This window comes from Staurois parvus, unplaced genomic scaffold, assembly GCF_062004578.1.
Source record: "Staurois parvus isolate SC_StPar_1 unplaced genomic scaffold, SC_StPar_1.0 ptg000438l, whole genome shotgun sequence".
Lineage (NCBI taxonomy): Eukaryota > Metazoa > Chordata > Amphibia > Anura > Ranidae > Staurois > Staurois parvus.
The window spans coordinates 6,895,593-6,922,525 of record NW_028318234.1 but is presented as its reverse complement, the minus strand read 5'-3'; the positions used below and the strand labels follow the sequence as shown (position 1 = coordinate 6,922,525).

General features: G+C 40.4%; 1 protein-coding gene across 2 annotated transcripts in view; it reads left to right on the top strand.

Moving 5' to 3' along the window:
- The window catches only part of WDR70 (WD repeat domain 70), a 411,295-nt gene that overhangs the window by 272,685 nt on the left and 111,677 nt on the right, over positions 1-26,933 (top strand). For both annotated transcript variants that reach the window (XM_089687833.1, XM_089687834.1), the window contains exons 12-13: positions 5,733-5,817; positions 10,159-10,297. In XM_089687833.1, coding sequence (XP_089543959.1) covers positions 5,733-5,817; positions 10,159-10,297 — 224 coding nt within the window. The remainder of the gene's footprint in view (positions 1-5,732; positions 5,818-10,158; positions 10,298-26,933) is intronic.

Sequence of the window (26,933 nt, the reverse complement as noted above, 5' to 3'; positions counted from 1 at the left end):
TTAATCATGTACAAGCAAAAATACTTTTTTTTTTCTTGCCTGTGATTGGGTATTCTGTGCAAACTGAATTTTTGTCACACTCATTAGGTGAAGATAAAACTCCCTTGCAAAAAGAAATCTCAGTTTCACAGTGTACAACCTATTAACCCCAGTGTCTCTCACACTGCAGCTGCACAGCTATGGGGTTTTAGGTGTAGTAAGTGCTCTCATCTTTCAGGAGGCATTCCAGATAAAGAGAACATTTTCAGTGTACTACTTAGGCACAATGAATAGTTCTGGGTGTTCTATAATAAACTGGCTATACGCTAGCAGATTTTCTAATGAACATTTGTACGAAAATCCTCAGTACATTCCACAGCTTGCCGAATGTTTGTTTGCTTTTAACGTTTGATTTTGGAACGACATTTTTGTGGAACGAATGATTTTGGAACAAATGAACTTTACTTAAAAAAAAACCAAAAAAAAAAAAACACTGTGACAGTGTGAGGCCCTGCCACAGTGTGAGTTCAGGAAAAGAATGTAGAAATGATGCTCCAACAGATTTATTGTGAGTGGTGAAAGCTGTTTTAAGCTTGCTCTGGGTTTTCCCGGATTAGGGCCTGGAGTTTGAAGGCTCCAAAATGTCATGGGCGGGATGGAGCCTTTAGTCCTGTGTCCAATACTTATTGGAGACCTGCAGGCTGTGTGACTACAGAGGTGTGTAGGGTTGTTTTAAGCCAAGCCTTAACATAGCTCAGGACTCCTTTTGAAGACAGGTATGTGATCCTGTCTGGAGACCGAGGTGCTCCATGTTGGAGAGATTCCATGTCCATCAGACTGAGAGAGTTGGGACGGCTATGAGAGTCTAGCAGACAGGAAGAGCTGAGGCATCTAGAATCCAATGGACTGAGGGAATCTGAAACTCTCAGAGGAAAGCGAGAGAGAGCTCAGGGTGTTGGGAGAACACTATCGAAGGGCCAGGAGTGGGCCTCTGCAGAAAGGTTCTGTAACCAAGGTTGAAGGACTCAAGAGAACCAGGAGAGCTGGGTGGTACAGCTAGCAGGACTGAAGAAAACAGCAGTGGTGCTGCTGACAAGAGAGCCAGGTGGCTCTGCAATTTCTGTTGACTGTTTGGCTTTGTGAAGCTGAAACCCCTGTGTGGGCCACATAGTAGAATCTTCGCTTTTCATTTAAATAAGTGGTCTGCCATGTCCGTAAACTGCAGTTTGGACTGACATGAATCACTAAAAATGCATCTACCACATGAGCTAAACATCCCTCATATTGCACCACATACACTTTTAGAAACAGGTTCATTTGAGAAATAAATTCCATCCTACTTCAGATTTTCTCATCACTATGGTCGAAATTTGACCTCACTAATGATTAGAAAATTAAACAAACATTCTTAGCAGTTCAAACAAAATTCATCTAGTGTATACCCAACTAACATTGCAAATTTTTAGTTTTTCAGGTCTGTTTTATATAGCATCAGATATATTTTTTTATGTAAATTGTACATATACCAAGTAATATGCAAATTAGTTATACCTATTGTTCCTAGTGCCAGGTGTTTGTTTTCTATGTGTTTACGTACCTACAGACCTTCCCAGTTCCAAAATTATTATTTAGTAGAATTTAGTTTGGCTCTCCATAACAGTCCCAGCTTCTAATATGGCCCCTTGGGAAAATTAATTGCCCACACCTGATGTAAAGTCATACTTTCAGGTATTTCTAAAACCACACCCCATAGGGATTAAACCATCTTTGTTGAGGCAACATCATCCTCTTCCGAAAGTATATATCAGCTCTTTGCGGCAGCCACTCCACTGTTCATTACAATATTGCAGCCTGATTGCTAGTGGGGAGGAGACTGAGGAAATGCTTCCACATGCCTCATCTCAGGCTAGCCAGAGTCACTTGACAGGAGCTCAAGGACAGCTTTATAGTGATGTAAACATGCAGCTTTTTGAAATTGATACTGTTCCTGTATATTGTGACATGTCAGAAATGTATGCTATATATGCAGACTTATTACCGAATGGTCTAGTTACCAAAGACTTGGTAACTGGGATTTGTCTAGCCCTGACAGGGGGTGTGCAGGTGCAGGCGCACTTATTGTTAACAGCATAATTATTACAAAGTGGTTAATTTGGAAAACAACATGGCATAACCAATAATTCTGCTTTAAATCTGACAAATGAAAGAGACATTTAAGTATTTTAATTCCCACTAAAAACTACTTCTGTGGGAACCATTTCCTCCTTCCTGTCAATGTAAACTGGGCTTTTTGTGCCTGTTATTTAGGTTTAAAACTCACGTTTTTCAAACCCCTACAAAACCACATTCTCTTGAGAGGATAAGGCGAGTTATTGGTGAGAAACCTGCAATATTTTATGTTTCTTTTTTTTCATTAATGTGTTGTGACTGTAGTTTGATGACTCACTTGTACTCTATCCAGAAATGGAGCAGTAAGGTAGCGTAAATCCAACTTAGAGTAGTTAGCTGGAAAGAGACCAACTAACACAGATGTGCACTGGGTTTTACAGTAACACACCTGCTCAATGTGTAGATTAAAATAGGACACAATTTAACTCCTGCAGCTGGTTCTCCGCTCATGAGACCATGATACTGGGCAGGCCAGGCTAGCCACTAAGGGTTAAGTGCAAAGAGAAAGCTGGTCCCTACAAGAAATGCTCTTCTTTCCCAAGATGATAAATGCATTCTGTGCTGTAATGTCAGTGACAGAGTGTGCTTTTATTTTCATTTTAAATATAAGTGTGAAGAACAAAGTCTGGCTGTAGGACATGTGTAAATTTAATATCCTAGGTTTTATGTACTGCTTACTTCCATACATGGAGATATTAGACTGGGAAGAAATACGGAAACCACCAAGGCATTCTAGGTTTGTTACATTAGTGGACAACACGCAGTGCTGTGCTCTTGTGTAGCTCTAATGTCTCAATTGCTTCCAGGAACATCAGTCACGGAGGCCTCATACAGCTTAGTTATATTGTTGCATGGTTCTCTTAATGTAGACCTTTGAAAAAAAATAAAATGAGGCTTCAGGCAACCTGCTAAGTAAGGTAATATCATTGCAGGTAAAATTACATATACAGTCATGTGAAAAAAGTAAGTACTGCCCATGAAAATTGTTCACTTTTTCAACATGTTTGAATAGGCAGCCTTTGGATCTTCATTCAGATAAAGATGATATACTTGAACAATTGACCAATAAAATGTTCATGTTGTATTCATTCTCACACTCTAACGAAAATGTGGATATGTCATGTGGGAAGATGAAGCATCTACCTATCCTTACATCTACCACCCTTTCAAATCCTTGAATTTAGAATTAGGTGTTACAGATTAGATTCCAACTATTAGAATCATCTTAGTAAACCAGTGGACCCTGTCTTATTTAAACCTTGGCTACCTAGGATCTGGTGCACTCTCTGGTGCTATTGACTTGTGTGGTGTCATCATGACAAGATCAAAAGAGCGCTCACATTTTTTCACTTTCTCTCTTTCCCTCTGTCTTTACCTATATGACTTCTGGCTACTTGGCTGGTAGTATTTTTACTGTACTTTTGGTTCTCTATATTTAAAACAAAGGACGGCAAGTCAAATATCTTGCCATTTTAGTTGTATAGCCTAGAGAAGTAAGTGAACTTTATTGACAATCTACCTCTAGATTGATGCTGTCAGATATTATTGTACATAGGATCTCAGATGCTGTTTGTACTGTTTCTCTGTTTGCTGTCTCTGGAAGAAAATTAGAACCAGACTCGAGTTTGCCCTGACCAGGCCTTTTGGAACAGTGTATTGTTGACTGACTTATCAAAGACAGAATTGCTTGATCACAGTGACAGTAGGCATGTTTGGCACAAACTGAAGACAGCATTTCAGGGGAAGAGCCTTATCCCTATTGTGAAGCCTGGTGGTGGAATTATTATGGTTTGGGGTTGCTTTGCTGCTTTAGAGTCTAAACAGCTTGCAGTCATTGAGTCAGCTATGAATTCCTCATCTTGTCAAAGTGTGCTTGTGACAATGTGACACTGGATGGGTGTGGTGAAAAGTAGTGCTATCATCCAAATTGAGCAAAAATAGAAAAAGACCCTCTTATTTTGGTGAGATTTTAAAGGCACACAAAAACCTATACCAAGGCTGAGTTTATATAAAAAGTTTAATACATTTTTTATTGTACAAAACATTTCAAAATTCCCATAGACCCACAAAAAGGAGGTGGTTAAACATATACATTAATCACAAATTATATGCAGTCACTAGGTTCAAGACTTAAAAGGACACGACGAATTTCAAGACACCAAGCAATGTCTTCTTCAGAAGTGCCTAAATAGGACAAAAAACAAAGGTTTTAGGTACTTCTGAAGAAGAGATTGCTTGGTGTCTTGAAATGCCTCAAATGTCCTATTGTGACTTGAACCCCGCTTTGTGACTGCATACAATCAGTGATCGATGTATATGTATAACCGCCTCCTTTTTGTGGGTCTATGGGAATTTTTAATGTTTTGCACAATAAATAATTGATTAAACTTTTAATATAAACTCAATCTTGGTAAAGGTTTTTGTGTGTCCATAAAATCCCACCAAAATAAGAGGGTCTTTTTCTATTTTTGCTTGTGACAATGTGAGACCATTTGTCAGAAAGTTGAAGTTGAAATGGAAATAGATCTTTCAGCACAGTAATATTCTGAAACACAGTACAAAATCCACCAAAGAATGTCTTAAAAAATATAAATTGAGGGTTTGGGACTGACCTTGTCAAAGCCCTGATTTAAAACCCAATGAAATGTTGTGGGAGAATTTGAAAGGCTGTTCATACAGAAAACCTGTAAACATCTTACAAGAACTAGAATTTTGCATGGAGGATTACCGAAAATTTTACCAAGTCAATGTCAGAAATTGGTGGACAGTTAGGAACAACAGCTACAAAAAGTAATTTATGCTGAAGGGGGCAATACTAGCGCAGTGTCCTAAGGTATGTTTAATTTTCCCAGAGTACACTGTTACATCTATTGATATTTTTCTCTGCTATCTATTGATATTTTGTTTGTTTGCTGAACTCCAGGCAGCTTTAAAAGCCACACGTTAATGCAACTCTTTTATTACTAAATAAATCCTTTATTCATTTATTTATTTTTTGCAACCAGTGTAAGTACCTGAATCTGACTTGGTATCCCCATCTTGCAATATACCCTACAGTGGACTGGTAGCAAAAAGGGCAGGACTGGGAGCCTTAGGGAGTTTCTGCATGCAATTGTGTTTACAAGGAACATGCTAGTAGGAAACACAAGATTGAGAGCAGAAAGATGACCTCCTCAGTTTGCTGTTTCTCCTCCTGGATGTTGAGAGGATACCACTGTATTCTTTAGTGATTGTATACCCTAATGATGAACTTAAGTTTTGTTCAATTTTCGTCTGCAAAATAAACCATAGTAAGCGTTTTTGTTATATCTGTTCAATCAGTACAAAAAATACCTTTTGATTTCGCCGGCAATCTTGTTAACTAATACTTTCCTGTGCTGTCTGCCTCTGAACTAGGAGGAGTTATGGAGAGGAGGAGGAGGAGTAATGGAGATTATGCATCAGAAATTAAGTTGGCAGGGCTGGAATAGTCACTTTTTTTTAATATAAAATTGACATAAATATAAAATGTATGTAAAGGAAAATGCTGCAAGTAAAATTTTTAAATATTTGACTTTTCTGTGCTTTCATTTACATTTTTTTAGGGGATGATACACTAAAAACATGGGACGTTAGGAACTTTAAGAATCCTATTCACATGGTGAGCGGCTTGTCCAACTACTTCCCAATGTAAGTATTACATTACTATTTAGTTTCTGGTTTGTATCTAGTTTTATTTAAAGTAGATTGATATTAAACAATTAATCACATGTACAAGAGTAACATACAGCATTGTCTATTCTGATTTGTTCAGTGTACTGCATCTGTGTCATGGTTCTGGGAAGTTCAAACATAACAAGCCTGCATCCAATCTTATATCTTCATCTTGGTGACTAAGATATAGTGTAAAGCTTGGTAAACGTACTTATACTGCTCATGGATACAATATTATCACATACAAGAACTCTACTACTACTACTAATAATATTAATAATAGGATTTTGTACTCGCCATAAAATCCTTTTCTTGGAGTCCATTAAGCCTACGTTCACACTAGCTTTGTCAGCAGGCGTCAGACAGGCGTTTGGGAAGCGTTTTTAACGCTTCTCAAACGCCTATGAAAATTCTACACATGGCAGCACACTGTGCTGTTCACACTGAAGCGTTAGCGTTGCATTACGGCAAAACTGGCACCTCATGTTGAGTCAGGAGGAGTTGAATCCTCCCATTCAAGTCTATGGTGCCGCTCCGCAAACGCCTAGCAGGCATTTATGGTGCGGTTGCGAGGCATTTGCGGAGCGTTAATACCATTTAACTTCATTATAGGCATTTGTGGTGCAGTTTTAACACTTGGCGAAGGCCTATCACATGCCTCAAAACCGCGCATAGGGCGTTTGAGGAGCGTTAAAAATGCTTCCCAAACGCCTGTCAAACGCTATAGGGTTGTTTGGCAAGAGTTAGAAATAAAGTCAAGTGTGAACGAGCCCTAAGGGGCACAGGAATTCAGATACTGTTGGGTGATACTGTACTAGGGGTGAGCTCAAATGTGTTCAGACTCTAGTTTTAGGTTTTGCTTAATTCAGCTGTCGCTGCATTTCCTGCCCTGCTGCTGCATGTATACAAAGGTTGTGTATATGTGCATCTGCTGGGCTTGATATTCTTTGGCCACTTATGATTGGTGGTGTACAGTGACAGCTTCCTGGCAGGATAGCTCAAGTGGGTTCAGACTAGTATCCAAGCTCATCCCTGAATGTTGCCTAACAGACACTAACAAACAAAAACTGTAGGGCATTCCAGGATAGCCCCTCTTGCTCCCACCATGCCTTAGTTTTGTAACCAGCAGTACTAAGAACATGAACATAAACACAGAGGGTGAGACCTGTCCTACTCAGTGGACTCCAAGAAAAGGATTTTATATTGAATACAGAAATTCTTTCTTCTTTCTTATCCATTGAGGGGCAAATAAATGCAGATACTATGGGGACATCCAGAAACAGACCAACTGAGTGGGTAACACAGTAACAACTGCTAACAGGTCTAACAAAGAACTAGGGACCACAAGTAGCCTATGAGCCACCTGAAGGACCAAAGCCTAAATCTGATACCAGATGAGGGGACCTTGTTAATATGACAATAGGGTAGGCATGGAGAATCAACCTGATGCTAAAGACCAAGAACAGGTCAAACCACAACAAGTTCCAACAGGATTCATAAAATCGTGTGTTCGAAAAGAAACGTGTTCAAGTCCTCATAGGAAAACGTACTAAGAAGGAATTTAGTACAACAAAGATCCTAGGGAGAAAGACCAGTCTGTCAGAATGGTAAGGTGCTACTTTATTCCCTTGACCCCCTAGGCTCTAGGGGTGATATTGTTATGTCTAAATGGTTGCCTGGCCAGACAACAATTTTTAGCAGGTGAAATCTATCTGGGATAATGCTGAATCAGCTAAAAAGAACATGTCTGCCTCAAAGGTGTGTGAAAAAAACCCCAAGATGTAAATGTACATGAAGGGGTGGGGTGCACAGGGAAGCACCCACACAAAGGTAGGCAGGAGATGAGTTAGATGTGAGCAGCAGACTGGTGAGATGGGATCTACCGGAGGGCAAAGCTAGTACAACTTCTCTGGCACATAAATGCCTCTGGGACATTCCAGAAGAGTTTTGCTAAAGAATCTCCCAGCCTATCCCTGACTTTAAAGCAGAATTTTACCTATAACAACTTGATAAAAAATAATGTTCTTTAGCAAGGAACATACTCTACAATTCACATTAATAATTATGTTACCAAAATTAGTGTGTGCTGTAAATTGCCTCCAGCATCGTTCCTGTTTTTTCTTGCTGAAAGCTGTCATTTTGCTGAAGCCCAAAGCCCCTGAACAGCAGTAAATCTTTAGGCTGTCAACAGATTGGCCTTTCCATTTTTGGCACAGTGCTGAAAAATTGGGAGCAGCTGAGCACATGCAGAGCAGGGTGAGACAGTGTATTACTGGATTTTGAACAAAATAGGCACTTATTTTTAATCTTTTATATAGCTATACCTGCAAAAGGGGCATCCTGAAGTAATCTTGCAGGACCTCATTTTCTTACTAAAGTTCCTCTTTAAGGTATAGGTCTAGGAAAACTTCTGGTCTCCCAATCCTTCAAAGCGTCAACAGCCCCTAGAGCAAGGGATAGGAGTCTTAGCAATACTGTTAAGAGCATTAGCCTAAACCTTGGTAGACAGGTCCTACAAAGTCATTCAAACATATTCTGTTCCTATCAGAGGAAACGTGCAGCGGGAGACTAGTGTGTTTCATCTGGTAACATTCCAAGGACATGGGACCCCCACCAACGACGAAATCTGCTGTCCTAGAGAAACTAAGTGCCAGCAAGGAGGGGACTTCTGATTTTGTCAAGCACAGGAACAAGACCACCTCTCCTCTTGCAGGAAAGCTTCCCAAGAAAACCTCATATAGGCTAGTTTCACCAAAGTAAAAGGCAATACCTGTTCTGAGGAGTCACAGTAGGCCCAGGGATGGTGGTTCTGCAATGAGTGGAGTATTAACTACCTTGTCCTTGGAGACAAACCCATTGGATTGCTCAGAAACCGGCAACAACGGAGAATGGAACTCAAAAGGGCTGGGGAAAAATAGGAGAAGAGAACATAGGAGGAACAAGAAGGAACAGCTGAAGGGGGGCACCAGAGGCAAGATATTGTCCTGTGAGTCTAAACGAATGCCCTTTGCACCTGAATGCCAGCAAAACAAACTACCTAAAGACCCACCAGTGTTTTCGAAATGGGAGTACACCTTCATTTAAAAGATTTGTTGAAGGGTTTAGCTACTCTCTGACTTAGTGCCCTTTGGGCTGTCTGAGAGTCAGGTCCTGGTGTCCTGAGGGCACCTATTGCAGAAGCAGAAAAAGAATAGGATTCAGCTGACCTCTCCCTAAACCTACTACATTGAGGCAGGAGTATGCTTTGGATTTGAATTACTAATCACAATACTAAAGAGACACAGTCTTTCAAAGGCAAATCGAGTCAGATGCTCTTTGGAAAGCGCATCAACTTCCCAGTATCTTATTCAAAGTGCTCTGTGCATCTGTATGGACATCAGACCCAAATGCTTTTGCAGCAAGCTATCACAACTGACATGTAAGGCTCCAGAGGCCTGTTCCACATGTTCAATAAATTGAGAGTCCACAAAGGCACTGGCAGATCCTTATTGAGAGGTTTAACCCATTCCTCCATGGTTTGGTAGATTATGGTCACTGCCAACATTTGAAGGAGGGCAGAACCTGCCAGATTTAACTGAGATTTAAAGTAGGATTCTAACTGCTAGTCAGTAGAATCCTTAATGGTAAGCATAACTTCTATCTGTCTGGTAGCTTTCATGTTAAGGTAGGTCCGTGGTGGGTCCACAGTGGGCCTAGATCAATGTTTAGCAAATTCCTTTCAAAGGGGAACAGTTCTAACACACTCTCACATGGGGCTCAGGATACTTGATGGTTCTTCCAGTCTGCACAGAGGAATACCTCAAACTGCAGATGCAGAAAGTATTTTCAGCTGCTGGGGATAAACCTCCAAATGCAGGGTAGTAAGCACTGCATTAATGAAACAAACCTTTACGATTCTGAGGTTACAGCCGGAGTCTGTGGTGTCTCAAGAACAGTCTGTTAAGAGGTAGACTATAGGGACTCTCAATCACAGTCAGAGATGGTTGCAGTATCCGGGTTCCTGGCCTGTTTTAGTGCCCCAGGAACGTCAAAGATAGACTTGGCATGGGATGGCACTGGACTGCACTTAGTCTCTGAAGTCAATATCCTCAGGGAGTTGAGTGAATCTGGCCACCAAGTTCTGAGTTGCTGTTAAGGCCCCTGACGACAGGGAACTCAGCCTCACCCAATGGAGTGAAAGGGGTCTCTTATGATGTAGACCCTATAAATGAATCGTCTTGGCTGAAATGTTTATTTGATAATAAGCTCTTACTCATTTATTTGTGTTACCTACTGTATGTCTGTGGTTGAAGTATTCCTCCCTTCATTCTTCCATAGGACAGACTGTTGTTTCAGCCCAGATGATAAACTCCTGATAACTGGAACTTCAGTCAAGAAAGCAGAAGGCAGTGGAAAGCTTTTATTCTTTGACCTGGTGGATTTCAAGAAGGTTTATGAAATTCCAGTCACAGACGCTGTAAGTATTATGTTCATTATATAGGTATAGTAAGCAACTAAAATCAATGCTTGTCTAGATCTGTATGTGTTTTTTTAAAGTATGTTTTGCCAGGAGGACTCCCTCCTACATGCCAAAGACATATAAACTGGCCTTAGTATGTGTTTGTTTGCAAGGTAAGAGTTGTAAACATCTTGAGGACAGGAATTCATGTGATAGTTCAATATGTAAAGCACTGCATAAATTGTCAGCGAAAAATAAACGTGTGATAAATAATAAAGCCAGCGTACAGACCTGGAACAATAAAGATATCAACAAAAGAGTCTTTGAGAAATGTAAGAAATTATCGGGTTGTTTAACACTCAAGCATCTACCAAAAGCTAAAATGGATAGATTGACAATTTATTACAACAATAAAGGTATATGTAAAAAATAACAGGGCCATCTGTGTATGATTAAGCAAGTATGGATTTAAGCAAAAAAGTAGAATGATGGGCTAAGAAGGCAGGACTCGTTATTTGATCTGCAAATGGCAGAGAGAGTTGGGGGATGAGAGGGGGTTGCTGGAACCAAACCTCGGCCATAAGACTTCAGAGGTTTGAGAATGATGTGAAGACTCTGGTGATAATGTGGAGCTCACGAATACCTTGTATTCAGCAACAATAACTATCGCTATCCAATAATTTGTTATTTTTTAATTTGTCAGAATGGCCACTACTTGATGATGTAAGCTTCTCCAAGTTTATTTTAATGTTTAAAGACAACTAAAAGTTAATGAAGGAGGGTTTTAGAATTTTTTATATGGATGTATGATGAGACTGCAGTATCCTGTGTCTGAGGGTGGACTTTTGTATTTCTTCGGTAGCAGTGTATCGCTTTTCCTGTAGAAGGAATAAAATGGGGTTGTTGAGAAGAGATCAGCCAAAGATGTCTTCCAAAATGTTTCAGGCCAGAAGGGTTTGAATGCCAGACATGACTAAAACACCATTCTACTTTCTACACCATTAAAGGTCATTTGGTGCACAGTGATTTAAACTACAGAGATGAAGTTTCAGCATCTATAGATTTTGCTGGCTATTTTGGAGAGAGAAGCATCTTGTCTCACTTGGATAGCAAGTGGGTCCAGCATCTACAGAACAAACAGTGACAGTACAAAAAAATTAAAGTTGCAAATTTGGAAAGTGGGAGCATGAATAGTATGAAAAAGTTGGTCTAAACAGGACCCAAACAGCTATGTTGTCTAGAAATTGATTGCCTGCCAGACTTTTTTTTCAATATCCTCAACCCCCAAGGCAAGATAAGAATTTAAAGCTTTAAGAGTTTATATAGTTGGCTTCTTGAAGACCCAAAACCTCCTGAACTGAGATGTATCAGCCCTGGATTATAACTAAGAGTAGGCTGAATTTCTATAACCTGTTATTTTCCGTAATGATTGTTATTTTCTTATATAACTGATATTTGGTGATCTGTTTTCTAAAAATCATAGTTGTTAAGAGAACATAAGCTTGTTATAGAATTGAACTTGGTATATATACTTTGCCATCATGACTTTTTATTTATTTATTACAGGTACTTATATAGCACTGTCAATTTACGCAGCGGTTTACATATATATTGTCCATTCATATCAGTCCCTAACCCTCAAAGGGTGTAAAATCTAAGGTCCCTAACTTACATTCATACATACACATACTAGGGACAATTAACCTACCAGCATGTCTTTGGAGGTGGGGGGAAACTGGAGTACCCGGAGGAAACCCACAAATCCACAGGGAGAACATGCAAACTCTAGGCAGGTGGTGCTGTGGCTGGGATTCGAACTAACTAACCTAGTACTGCAGGGCAGAAGTGCTAACCAATTAGCCACTGTGCTGCCCATGTAACCTTTCAGCCATTTGCAATTCAAGGTTTTGGAAACAGTGGTGGAGGAAGTGGGATAAGAGCAGTTGCTGGCCTGCTCTGAAGGGGGGTAGAATTTGGGGTCTGTTCCTGTACTGCAAAGCTCGATTACTACCCCAGAGTGTGCTGAGGGAATATTCTGGATACCCCATTGAACAAATGAATTGGGAAGCAACAGGGCAAGCACACGTATCCACATGTATGCCTTGCACTTGTTCTTGTGATGTCAGCCTCACAGCCAAGTGCAGGGAATACACAAGGAAGCATATTTGTGCATTATGTCAGCCCCTTAGCTCCCCTGCCTAGCTCTGCAGAGAAGATCCAGCACAGCTGGTTAGGGGGCTCTGCACTCAAGTACAAAGGGGGTGGTAAGTTGGTGGTAGCAGTGGGCTGTCTAACAATGTGGGGAAGGCAGTAAGGGACCTGAACCGAGTCCTGTGTCTGCGCCAGGGACCTTACCTCTGCAGTAACACCGCTGTTTAGAGATACCATATTTGTTTCATATGGGGAATCCATTTGGGACCGCAGGTTTTTAGCATCATTCATGAATCACAGTTACCGAAACTTACAACAACCATCTATATACCAAGTAGCCATTGTTAACCGAAGCCAAGATTGGCTTCTTCATAACTCCAGACATGTCCTCCTCTGGTGCTCATCTCTCTTAATCATGTCTCTCACTGAGGTATCCTCTGTGGAAATCCCACAGAAGAATTCCTCCTGATATATAAGAGTGATAAACACATCCTAATCTCTGTAATCAGTAGGTGGATTTGGCCTCTGAGTGAACCTGATCAGTAATGGAAGTAGAAAATGCAATGTTTTAACAAAAGCCTGTGTTTGTTTGACATTCTTTATTAAATAGGTCTTTCCCTTGTGTCTCTAGTCGTCCGCATTGAATGCATTCGGCTTAGTGGAACTTCTGTTACTGCCACTGGAGAAAATCTGTTTGTTTTATGAACTGATGTGCAGGCTTAGGTGTCTTTCAATGAGGTATCCGTATCTGGATATCTTCTGCCTTGCTTTGTCAGCACAGCATGGCTTATCTTATGCTGTTCCTTGTTTTTGCTTGGCAAAAAAAAAAAAAGGAAATTATTTTATCTTTACCTTTACAGTAAGGAGAATTTGCACTATTTCATTGGTTTACATATTACGTGTATATTTTTGGTACATTATTTTTAAGAGGATCTGTCCTGTGGAAGTCTAAATAGCAACAAAGCTCAAAGGACTAGTGACCAGTATTGCCTATGGACTCCCTGCAGCTGATCTTTTCCCCATTACTACTAATGCTTGTTCTGCACTTTGTATCTTTATGAAAATCCATCTTGCTAGAAGGACAAGGCTATCCTTCCTCAGATCAGAGCTGCCTCTCCTGATGACTGGTTGTCTGATTACTGGTGGGTGAATTTTTAGGCTCCATGTACACTATGCGTTTTAATAACGCTGATAACGTTAGCTGTGTAAAGTCACGTTAAAAACATGAATTTGTTAGCGTTTCTGCATTGGCGTTTTGACGATTTTTTTTTTTTTAGCATATTTTTGACCAAAAAAAATTTTTTTTTGCTCAAAAACATGTCCAAAAACACCAGCTTGACTCGTTTCACTGCATTTTTCAGTGTTAGAACGTTTTTACAGCTAAAAAATTTCTGTAGAAACCCACTAGTTCTGGGTTTTTTTTCCAGACAAAAAATGCCCCTGCCAAAAAAACGCTGATTACAGTCTATGTGTGCATCGACACATAGGATAACATGCTGGGGAGTTTACTGGCTGTAGAAAAAAACAGCAAAAGCCAAAAACAGCTGCTGTAAAAATGTTCCGTGTGCATGAGGACTGAGGCTCCATGCACACGGGGTGTTTTAATAACGCTGGTAATATTAGCTGTGTAACGTCAAATTAAAAATCTGAGTTTTTCAGCGTTACTGTATTAGCGTTTAGTGGCATTTTGCCACGTTTTTTAGCACTTTTTAGAGGGTTTTTTTTTTTACCAAAAGAAATTTTTTTTTTCTAGTCAAACGTTTTACCACGTTTTTCAGCATTAGAGTGTTTGTACAGCTAAAAACTCCTCTAGAAACCCACTAGTCCTGGGTTTTTTTTCCAGCCAAAAAAACACCCCTGCCAAAAAACGTTGATTACAGTCTATGTGCATGGACACATAGGATAACATGCTGGGGGGTTTACTGGCTGTAGAAAAAAACGTCAAAAGCCAAAAACAGCCGCTATAAAAACGTCCAGTTAAGCTACAGCAGGAGAGGTGACGAAATCACTGATCCTAAAAACTGATTAAACAGCAGCTGGGAGATTTTACAACTCTTATCTTTTTCTTTGAAATGTCAAGGGTCGATAAAATACATAATCACAACACAAATAGGTTATCCTACAAAGGTTCCTATCAGAAACATAACTTAAAAAGCCACAGCATTCTGGTACAAAACTCAAACAGGGCCCATTATATCTGATCCAAAACCAATATGAAAATGTTCAGCAGGTGAAGAACCAAACTTCTCTATACCTGCGTAAAAAGTGTATGTATTATAATGTTTAGAAGCAACAGAAGGAAGTAAAGAAATGTCAGTACACATCTACTATATAAATAAAGGTTATGGTTTGTAAGCATGTGACAGACCCACTACCAAATGAACACCTGCCCTGGCACGTCATAACATTCACTTGGCACCCCAAGAAATAACAGAATCCAACTGCAATATTCTCGCACTGTCAAAACCTCCACTTTTATTATCACACAACACACAGGAGGATATATCTTACAGTCATCACAATCTGCATAATAACACACACCAATAATAATGTGAGCATTACAGTATGAAATAGAAACATCTTTTGACAGCGTCACAGTATAGAAATAATACATTACCAAAGCTACAGGAAGGAACAGACCCCATCGGAACCATTATGGTTTAGCATTATTGGAAGCATTATGCACAGGGGGTCGCGGAGAAGCCTTAAACATGAGCAATTTGACGAGCCCATATAGCCTTGGCAAAAATCCCAGCGTCAGAGCGTCCCCTTTTGCATAGGAAGGCTCCCAACTTGACGCCGTCTAGGCTTCCCATTAAATACCCTGTTTCTGGCATCTTTCTCGAAATGGGTGGGCGCCATGCCCACTCCAGGAGGAGCCAACAGAAAAGCCCCTTGAGGATAACAGAGTCACACCCAGACACATTACTGGCAAACGTCTTATCTCGTAATATCACACTTTTGCCACAAATCGGCTTATCTACCCTTAACTTAAAGATTTCTAACTTTAAACCTTTTTAAATGCACAAACAAGTTCTTATCTAATTTAAGCAGTCTAATGTAACATTTCTAGATGTCACAAACATGTTCAAGCTCACAAACGCTTCTTATCTGCTTTAAGCAGTCTAATGTCTTGTGACTCTGTTCCTTTAGCCTAGAGAAATGACATCAATGTCATTTCTCGTGCTCCTGGCATATGGGCAATTATGCTTTATTGTAAAAATTCCCCAAGAAACAAAGGGTCCAAGGCCAAAACATTTCATAGGCATTACATGTGCGGTGTGGTGGAACCTACCAATATCCTCACCCAACCCAAGTATAGGCACAAATGTCCTACACCTGATCTTTTATTATTCTACTTAGGATGGTTGACATGTCCACTCAGTCAAGAATCTACCCACACCACAATATTCTTTCCACTGCAGCTGACAAATCTAAACAGCACATGCATGTACAAAAATGTTTTTCTTCCTGGAAAAGGAACAATCTGCTGTTGGTTACTAAAAGATTTTCTAAAATGCTGAAATTCCTGTAATAAAACAAACTTCAATGATCTCCCATGTTTGCTACTGCTTCACAATGCACACAGTGCAGTAGATGGCAGCAATATGTGAAGCATTCCCTTTACTTACTGTTTTGGGGTTTCTGTAGTTAGACTTGAGTCCTTGCTAGTTGCTTATATAGAGGTAGAGAAAAAAATTAGAGCATAGCATCAAGTAATTTCCAAAGAGCAGCAATTATTATTATTATTTTTACAGGTACCTATATATCTATTTGAATCTAATGCATATAATTCAACCCTTGCAGCACCTAGACACTTTATTTCACTTATAAAACTTATATAAAGGGTCCACTATAGCAAAAATAAAAAAATATTGCATTCTGGTACATGTATGTGATTAATACCTGTATTGATATTATTCGGTATATTTAAGTGGTTGTAAACCCTTACATATACCCAGTGAAGCGACTGGCCTCAGGTGATACAAATAGATTAAAGAAATCTTCCTACATACGTTGTACCCATTTAGCTCTCTGTCCCCTTCATCCATTCAAAGTGCAGAATTTATACAGGATGTCTAAAATTTGAAAAGCAGGGGGCCGAGAGCGGAAGTTATACTCAGTGAGGAGAACTCTGAGCGCTGATTGGAGGGAAGGGACACCCACCCTCCCATTCACACGGCACACAGGATCAGAGCTGAGGCTGTCAACCTGCTTGAGGTCCCCCAACACCGCCACCATTTTTCTCTTGGTGTTAGGAAAATGCGTCAGAAGTGATTGATGCAGACAGAAATGACACTTGGTGCTCTTAATTTAGACAAGTACACAGTATAGAGGGATATGCTTTGTTCATATTTCATGTCTCTGGTTTACAACCACTTTAATTCCTTTTTTATTTTTTTCCAAGGTCATTACATTTTTTCCATAGATGAAGGTTGTTCACACCATTGCGTTGTGTTGTGGCACTTTTTTTGGTGCTGAAATAAAGTACAACATGATCTACTTTTTCATTGCAGCGCAGCACAGCACATGAACGATAAACACAACTTTCATTCAAGTGAGCAGCACTGGGGTTATTGGTTCAAATCTTGACACGACACTACCTGTCTGGAGTTTGCATGTTCTCCCTGTGTAGGTTTCCTTTGGGTACTCTAGTCCCCCACCCAATCCCCTTGAGCGCAGGGACTGATGTGAATGTACAATGTATAAATAAAGTGCTGCGTAAATTGTCGGCACTACTGTATATAAATAAATAAGTGAAAAAACATAACACGTTAAATAAAAAAGGCATTAAAACTGCAGCTCATGTAAAAACTCGTGACAAAATAGACCGCAATTCAACACCGTTCAGAAATGCAACTCATTTCATGCCAATGTACTTGTGTTAACACACTGTGTCCAGTTCTGGAGACCTCACTTACAAAAAGAGATTGATAACAAGTCCAAAGGCAGGGAACAAAAATGGTGAAAGGTCTGGGGGATAAAACCTATCAAGAGCAACTTCAGGAACCTAACATGTACAGTCTGGAGGAAAGAAGGGAAAGAGAAGACATAACTGGAAATTATAAATACATCAAGGGGGTAAATAAGGTTCAGAAGGGCAGGATTTTCAACATAAACCCAAAATCAAGAACACGGGGACATGACCTCAAACTAACTGGAGGAATATTCAGAACTAATCTCAGAAAGTACTATTTTACTGAAAGTGTAGTTGATGCTTGGGATATACTTCCAGAAGAGGTAGTGAGCCAGGCAACAGAAAATAGCTTCAAACATGCTTGGGACAAGCAAAGACAAAATAGTTAACAAAAAAACCCCCACAATAAAAGAGTAGACTTGATGGACCACTTGGTCTTTTTCTGCCATCACTTTTCTATGTTTCTATGTAACACTAGTGCTGTGGCATTAAAGAGCCCTTATGGCAGCCATACACACTTTTTTTTGTTTGTTTTGTTTGATTGATGTGCAGTTTTATCAAAATGATCAAATCTGCAAACAATCGAATAGCCATAACTTCCAAACGATTTTGGCTCAGTTTCGATCAGATTTGGTCAAATTTGATCCTCCAGGATGGCATCATTTTATTGATCATTTTGCATCATCCTCACTTACATACTTCATAAATACGATTGCATTTCAGTCAATCAGATTATGAAATTACATGGTTGAAACAGAGGTGTGGTCAATGCCTCAATCACAAGTTATGAATGTATCCTAAATATTGATCAAAATCTACTTCCCCGTTGGACAAGATCAGTCGGAAAAGAAATCTGTCATTTATGGACGCATATATGACCACCATTAGACTAATCTGTCCTCAAGGTAATAACTCTGAAGTGATTTTTTTTACTGCAGAACAAACAACATTGTCACCCTGTCACCAAAAAATGTGGAAAAATAATTGGCAGGATTAACAAGTAGTTAGGACTATTTTAAAGGGAGGACTCCGAAAAAACAAAAACAGCTATGTCAATGCCAGTGTCATACTGAAACGTATATTGTATGACATTATCTACTTTTCCAATAGTGACCCTTTAACAGTACATTCAATGAAATTGCAATGCATCAGAAAAGGATAGCGTATGTACTCTCCAGCGCCTCAGGATATGCACAGCCAAAAGGGAAGCCAAGGGTACCAGGACAGCGACAACCAAAGGAAATGTTCCAGGGGTGCAGCCCTCCTCAGACGGGGAAATCAGCCACTGGATAGAGAGAAAACAGGTGGCGCACACACCTAGTGCATTATCCAAGGTTTATTGTAGGAATGAAATAATAAAAACATACTCACAGACGAAGCATGTATCTAAAAAGCATAGAAAAATGACAATGGCCACACCGGCGGGCAAGGTGTTCTCACTGTCAGTGCGGTCAAATGGCTGACGCGTTTCGGGGACAAATCCCTTTCCTCAGAGCTGATGACCAACCTCTGATGCTGATGTATGGAAAGAAAGAGCCTCGCTGTTGATGATAGTGAGAACACCTTGCCCGCCGTTGTAGCCATTGTCATTTTTCTATGCTTTTTAGATACATGCTTCGTCTGTGAGTATGTTTTTATTATTTCATTCCTACAATAAACCTTGGATAATGCACTAGGTGTGTGCGCCACCTGTTTTCTCTCTATCCATGCATCAGAAAAGGTCTTTTCTTGGGACCAGAATTTTATTTTATTTTTTGTTGTGTGAAAATAGATCTGTAATATACACTGGAGATTGGCATTTTCAGAATGCCAAGTTACTGCTCATGTCAGTGTATGATAATTATAGCTCTTCTATAATAAACCCATTGCAGTGTATGTTTGTTGGCCCTTTAACTAGGACAGGATATAGACTATGTACATACTTCTGGGTGACCTTGCCTGTCACTCACTGTGATGCCAGTTACGATTTGATCCGGTTGCCTTGTATCAGGCTTCATTGTATCTAGTGCAAAGCCTCGTTTAGCAAATGGATGTAAAGGAGCTCCGGCTTGCATTTAAATTAAAGAGCTTGCTGTCATCAGCGAGTGTCAGCCGCTTCCAGTCTTCATTGATCGGTCACAGTGTGACTGCACATTTCTCTGAATCACTATCGACCTGCTTCCTATCATTGTGCATTTCAGGAGAACACGCTCTACCTTTTTAGGTCTTCTGAAAGTGCTTTCATGTTTATTTGATAAGTGGATGTCGGAGAAGCAGACTTCCTCCTAAGCCATAAAAGCAATACATTGGGGGAGATTTACTAAAACTGGAGCATGTGAAATCTCATGCTGCTCGGCATAGAAACCAGTTGGCTTCCAGGTTTTTTGTCAAAGCTTAATTGAACAAGCTGAAGTTAGAAGCTGATTGGCTACCATGTACAGCTGCACCAGATTTTGCACTCTCCAGTTTTAGTAAATCAACTTCATTGTGTCTTTTTATACATCTTATTTATGTTACTTGGGACTTTTTTTTTTAATAAAATTTTGCATATGTATATTTCATTTCAAGCCAGCAGGTGGAGCATTAGGTTCCTTTGAACATGTTTGCCTCTCTGTTCTTAGCTGCTTTGTGTTAAAGGTAAACTCCCCTTTCGTTAAAGGAATAGTTCACCTTTGGGACCATGTTTTATGTTACACCCATATTTAGTGTACAACATGAAACTTGGTTGTGTTCTTCAAACCACCCTTCTTCCCCCTCTTGCCTGAATCATAGGGTGCTTCTCGACTCCCCAGCCACTCCATCCATTCACAAAGATCTGTGAATGGGAAGACTACAAGTCCTAATATTATTTTTATTATACAGGATTTCTATAGCACCAACAGTTTGCTCAGCGCTTTACAAAATGAAGGTAGACATTACAGTTACAATATAATTTGGTACAAGAGGAAACAGAGGGCCCTGCTCGTTGGAGCTTACAATCTAAGAGGAAGGGTTGAGTGATACAAAAGGTAATAGCTGTGGGGGATGAGCTGATGGAGGAAATAAATGGCGGTTTACTAGGTAGAAGCAGGATAGACTTCTTTAAATAGAGAGGTTTTCAGGGATCGTCTAAAGGTGGATAGATTAGGAGACAGCCAGACAGATTGGGGTAGGGAGTTCCATAGGATGGGAGAAGTCCTGGAGGTGAGCATGGGAGGAGGAAACACGGGAACTAGAGAGCAGAACTCTGCCACCGTGGCACCGTAGATCGCACTGCCACATGTATGATGATGTCACCATGCTTGTCCATTGTTTTCTTCCTTCAGCCCCATAACAAAATGTTCATATCTCTATGTGGATCCCTAGGCTGGAATGTAAACCATGCAGAAGTGTGCGCATTGGACCTGCAATGCACTAATAGCAGCAGCTCTGCAGGGTTTAGTGCAAACTGTAATAAATGCTCTTTTTTTCTTTTTATTGATATGCAAATGAATACAAATCAATGGGGCATACATATTCATTTTAAGACAGTCTGGTCCAGAAACCATTCACATTTTTTTTCCCATTTATGGATGTGGTGCATTTAATACATTTTTGCAAAAGGTTCACTATGCCTTAAAAAATATTATAACTGATATAGTTGCTACTCAAGAGATTTTATCATTAAACGTATTTAGAATGTAACTTTTCATAGACTGTAAGCTCCACGAGCGGGGCCCTCACATTCCTTCTGTACTGAAATGTATTGTAAGTGTATTGTCTTCCTTATATTGTAAAGCGCTGCGCAAACTGTTGGCGCTATATAAATCCTATATAATAATAATTCAATTTGCATATTCTGTAATTTTCTGAAACTGTCAAATGTCACTTCCTTTAATTATGACAACCTTTATGCTGTTACACAGTTAATATTTATGTTAATGTACATGAGAATTAATATAGTTTATTCTTTGTACCATTTCCTATGGATGTTTCTATAGTTAGTTATATGCTGCCATCCAGTGGCCTTATTTGGTAATGCACTTGTTTTATATTACCTCCCTGAGATCTATGACACAATTCCTTTGCATATGAAGCTCCTCCTTTCTTTTTGAGTACAGCACTTCCTGTGTCATGGATGCAGCTAACAGTCCAAATGTAACAGGGACACATGTATTCTGCATAGTACGCTACGGAAAGTATCATCTTTTGACCGCATAATACTGGAAACCATTCATTCTGCTGTATCCTGTTGTCACATGTACAGAATAAAGCAACTTCTGGATGAACACAGTATTGGTGAGTTCAGCTATCTGATAAGGATTGCCCACAGTGATTATATCTGCTTATACAGGCTAGGCAGAGAGGTCTCACAAGGGATAAATCGCTATCACAACAATCTGAGTCAGAATAACCTTGAAGCGTTCCGTGCATAGAATGCCCCAAGAAATGTCATTTCCTGCTCTGTGTGATTAGCTCACTACTCTTTTCAGACGTTTGCCCTAAGATACGAATCAAATTTTTGGCATCATCTGCTTTCCAACTTTCAATTGATTACTTACTCCCTCGCTGGTCATTTTCTGAAAGGAAGGAAACACTGCACCTTGAATAAGTAGAACACTGACATTTACTCTGGTGGTTATAATGAAGGCTGGCCCTCCCATTCAGGAATTATTTTGCAAAGGACATGGTTGAAAGGAACAGCTATTTCTTGAGAACAGAAAAGGGTAGGAATCTGTAACAATGTTTACTAACATACTTAGGCTTCATGCACACTGAGGGACGTAGAAATACTTTTCCCCTGGCAGGAGAAAAGCAGCTTCAAAAATGCCTAAACCACGTTTTTGCAAATGTGTGTTTAGGCACATTAAGCGCTTAGGCATTTATTTCATTGGGCAGAATACAAATTTATTCTGGCTATTGAAAAAATAAACATTTAAGCGCTAAACATGCCTAGAGACATTTACTCACGGTTAAGTCTTTCAGGTGTTTTTGAAGCTCAAAAGCTCTTCTCCTGAATGCAACTTTGGTGCTGGTGGCGGGGGGGGGAGGCTGCCTTTAAACATCTGTAAATGCCTATATTGTGCATGGACACATAGGCTAACATGGAGGGTGTATAGAGGCAGAGGGAAATAATCATCAAACGCCAGTGTTTTTGAGCTCAAGTGTGCATGAGGCCCCAAAATGTATATAGATCACCTAGAGGGGGTTGGGTTTTGCTCAAGAAAACTGGAGCTACATTAGAAAAATATGGTTTATAGAAAACAATTGCTCAAGAAAAAATTTGCATAAAGAGCTACTGTAAATGGCTCATAATGGTTCATGTATCCACATTGCCTTCTTTTCCTGCATGCTTTGTTCAGACAGGCCTCTGCAGTTTTTCAGTTGAAGACCATGTTGGGAGGTGCAGTATGGTGCAGGCAGTAAATACACAGAGGGCATTTACGGACTTGGAACTTGTATTGAATAGAATGCCAATGTTACAAACACCCTGGTGGGAGAGCGCTGTGAGAGGAAAAATAGTTCAATGCAGTAAGAGATGGTTGAGGAGAGGTGCCGACTGCGTCTGTTTCAGAAATCAATGTGGAAACATGACCCATTGTGAGCCAATTGGCTCCTTATATAAATGGAAATTTGGCCTGACCAGTCCCAAGAAGGGATACTTCCTTCAGGAAGCAAGTCCCTTGCCTCCTCATCAGGAAACTTTCCTTACCATTGGTTACTCTCCCTAGCATGGGGGGTATCTCTCCATACAGTAGCCAATTGCAACAAAGCATTGCAAAACCTGAGGGCAGGGACTTAAATAGACCTTGCTGACACAAGATGGCTGCCAAGGGTCACATGCCTGCAGCGTTGCCAACTGGAACGCTGATCCATTGACCCAGGAAACCCACTCAGGTCGAGCGCCACCTTCAGTGAAGAAAACAGATTGCACTTGCCTACATCTGATATCTTCAAGTCTGCATATATATTTCAGATAATAAAAAAGGTAAATCAGTCCTTGAGCTCTAATTACATATATTTACCTAAGCAGAGATTAGGTCTTTGGTTTGCTGCAGATAGGTGGAAACATTTTCTCAGTCTCATCTTCCCGGGTGATCATACTGCAGTATTTAGCACATCATAGGGTGAGAGATTGTAGCAAGAACCAATTTGTGTTAGACATTTGTAAACACAGCCAAGAAATGGTTGTATCATCTCTGACCTCGCATCTCAGTCCAAGAAGTAGGTGATGCTTGAATACATATGGCATTGTCAGGGAGAGTAAAATGATCTCTGATAGAGGTAATGGGTTAGGGCAGCAGTCTTTAGGGGCTTCTTAACCTTTTTAAGATCAAGAGCAATTGAAGTGTTGGTCAAGCAGAATCGATAGTTTTTATTTTATCTACCATTTTTTTATCTGAGGTTCCCCACCACCCTTTCTTACTGTCAGTACATCCTCACCCACCCACACTGGAGTGTGAGAGAGGTGTGCAAAGAATCAAGTGCAATAGATTCAAGTGCAATAGATTGCGGCCATTACAGAAGCAGTCAAAGGCCTGGCTACAGTGGATTGTATTGATCTTCTAGCATTGTGGCATTGTTTTCTGGATGGCTTTCATAGCTTACTGGTTGAATTTAATTGTGCCTTGCACTTGCTTATTTTAACTACTGCACATTTTAAGTTTTTTTGTAGGAAAATAAATTATTCTTCAATATAATATCAAAATTATTTCTTGCTTTTCCATTTTTTATCAAATTTAATTTACAGATTCGTAAAACCTCCCCCTGTTGGTCATCTGTATGGCAGAAAATTGGTTTAAAGTGGTTGTAAAGGCAGAAGGTGTTTTACCTTAATGTATTCTATGCTTTAAGGTAAAAATCCTTCTGAATGCAGCAACTTCCCCCCCAAGCCCGATCCAGTGATGTGCACGAGAGCAGAGTCCCTCTCTGCTCTCTCCCTTCTCATTGGCTTAGAGACAGCAGTGGAAGCCATTGGCTTTTGCTATTGTTAATCACGGTCAGTGAGGGGGGGGGGGTGCCGAGCCATGCTCTGGCTGGTGTGCCATGGAATCTGATTCCGTGGCACACCAGTCACAGAGCAGGTAAGTATAACATGTTTATTTTTTATTAAGGGCTCATTCACACTAGCAGCTGGGAGGCAGTTAAAACCCCACAGTTGAGCCTTGCTCACTTAAAACCGCTACCTCAGAGTCATAGGCTGCAGTGGTCAACAGTGTACATATGTCGTAGCTGAAGTGCTTTGTGCCATGGCAGGAATAAGGGTGCCAGTGCGTTTTTCCACTTTTTTTTTCCCACAGTTGAGGACATGTGCATTCCAGTGCATTTTTTTGGGTTTTGCCACGTTCCAGATGCGTTCCATGCAGAATACGTGCAACATGTTCTACTTTTGCTGACTGCACTGAAACACTGCACTGGTGTGACCAAGGGCCATCGTGTGGATCAGTCCTTATACCTCCACTTTTGGTGGGTGTAGCACTCACTGAACACTACTCATTCAAGTACAGGAGGCCACTCAGGAAGCGGCCTGCAACTGTATACAATACACAGCTTGTCACTCTATGAGTGGAAACTACGCGCTTACATACTGGTGATTCAAGACTATGAAATATTAACGTATAAAGCCATTTATAACTCTGCCCCAAATTACATCACCAATCTTGTCTCTAAATATCACCCAAACTGTACTCTCCGCTCCTCGCAAGACCTCCTACTCTCTAGCTCCCTTGTCTCCTCCTCCCATGCTAGTCTCCAGGACTTCTCCGGAGCTTCCCCCATCCTCTGGAACTCTCTACCCCAATTTATCAAACTATCGCCTACTCTGCTCACTTCAGGGATCTCTTCAGGGAAGCCTATCCTGCCCTCAGCTAATAATGGAATCTTCTACTCTTCCAACCAGTCCATCCCCCACAGTTACTACCTTTTGTACCACTAGCCCCTCCCTCTTAGATTGTAAGCTCCCAGGATCAGGCCCTCCTATCCCTCTTGTATTGAACTGTATTGTTGCTGTATTGTCTCCCGTTATATTGTAAAGCGCTGAGCAAACTGTTGGCGCTATATAAATCCTGTATAGTAATAATAAAAACCCAATGAGCTGCTGTTTTCAATAAACAGAAAAATACAAATGGAATGAGTCACAAGTACCGCTCCAACACCACCGTGTTTCTTAGGTGACAATTTCCCCATCAAATTACACACTCACCAGAACATGGTGTTAATTAGGCACAACTATAATCCTCCTCTTGGTTCTGCAATCTCCACCACAAATAATGGGTCCAATCGATCCAGTGCATAAATATAAAGCACAAACGAACCACATAGCGTAATTCCATTTATACATTTTATTCCATATTAACATCCATAAAATATCACTCGCATAAAGATAAATAAGATTTGCATCAAATAAAATCGAAGTAGCACTTGTCACGGCATGTAATACCCCACTGGCATCTCACTACACTTCCCCGCACAGCCTGCTGTTCCACTTCCAGGGAGGAGAGACAACTTCTGACGTCACATATGGTCACGCACTGACACGGTTCATCATCACGACTTCCTCTGAGGGTGTCCCTAAAGTGACCCCAGAATTTAAAAACACATGCTCTGGGACTGATAGTCACTGGCTCGCTGCTCTTTAAAGACTGGGAACTGAGCGATTAGTGGTCTTTGATCGCTCTGCTCTCAGTCTTAGAGGTAGCAAAGGACAGCTGCAGCATTCGATCGATGCTGCATCCACCTAGGTGAGTATGTTGGTTTTGTTTTTTTTTGTTTTTTTTAAAGCCCATACTCTTTTAAGCAGGGCCATACAGCTTGTCACTCCTGACCTCTTCTGAAGAAGATGCTAGCTGTCTGTCATGCTGATGACGTGGTTTCACTTACTTCTTAGTCACTATTCCAGAACAAATACAGAGGTGTGGAATTTGGATTGCTTTTCTGACACTCAGTTGCTAGTGAGGGTTATTTACTAAAACTGGAGTGTGCAAAATATGGTGCAGCTCTGCACAGAAACCAATCCGCTTCCAGGTTTTATTGCCAAAGCTTAATTGAACAAGTTGAAAGTAGAAGCTGATTGGCTACCATGAAAAGCTGCACCAGATTCTGAGTGCTCCAGCTTTAGCATTGAGCTGTATTGTCTCCCTTTATATTGTAAAGTGCTGAGCAAACTGTTGGCAGCACAGTGGCTAAGTGGTTAGCACTTCTGCCTGGCAGTACTAGGGTCGCCGGTTCAAATCCCAACCACGGCACCACCTGCCTGGAGTTTGCATGTTCTCCCTGTGCCTGCATGGGTTTCCTCCGGGTACTCCGGTTTCCTCCTACACTCCAAAGACATGCTGGTAGGTTAGTTGGCTCCTTCCTATATTGGCCCTAGTATGTGTATGTACGAATGTAAGTTAGGGACCTTAGATTGTACACCCCTTGAGGATTAGGGACTGATGTGAATGTACAATATATATGTAAAAGTGCTGTGTAAATTGATGGCGCTATATAAGTACCTGAAATAAATAAATAATATATAAATCCTGTATAATAATAATAAATAGTAAATCTCCTCCATTTAGTTTTGTGCTTTGATTCACAAAACTTTGAAACCAGAGGCAGCCAGGCAACTAGCGTTTTTAGATTGAGGCCAGCAAAGGCATCCTATAT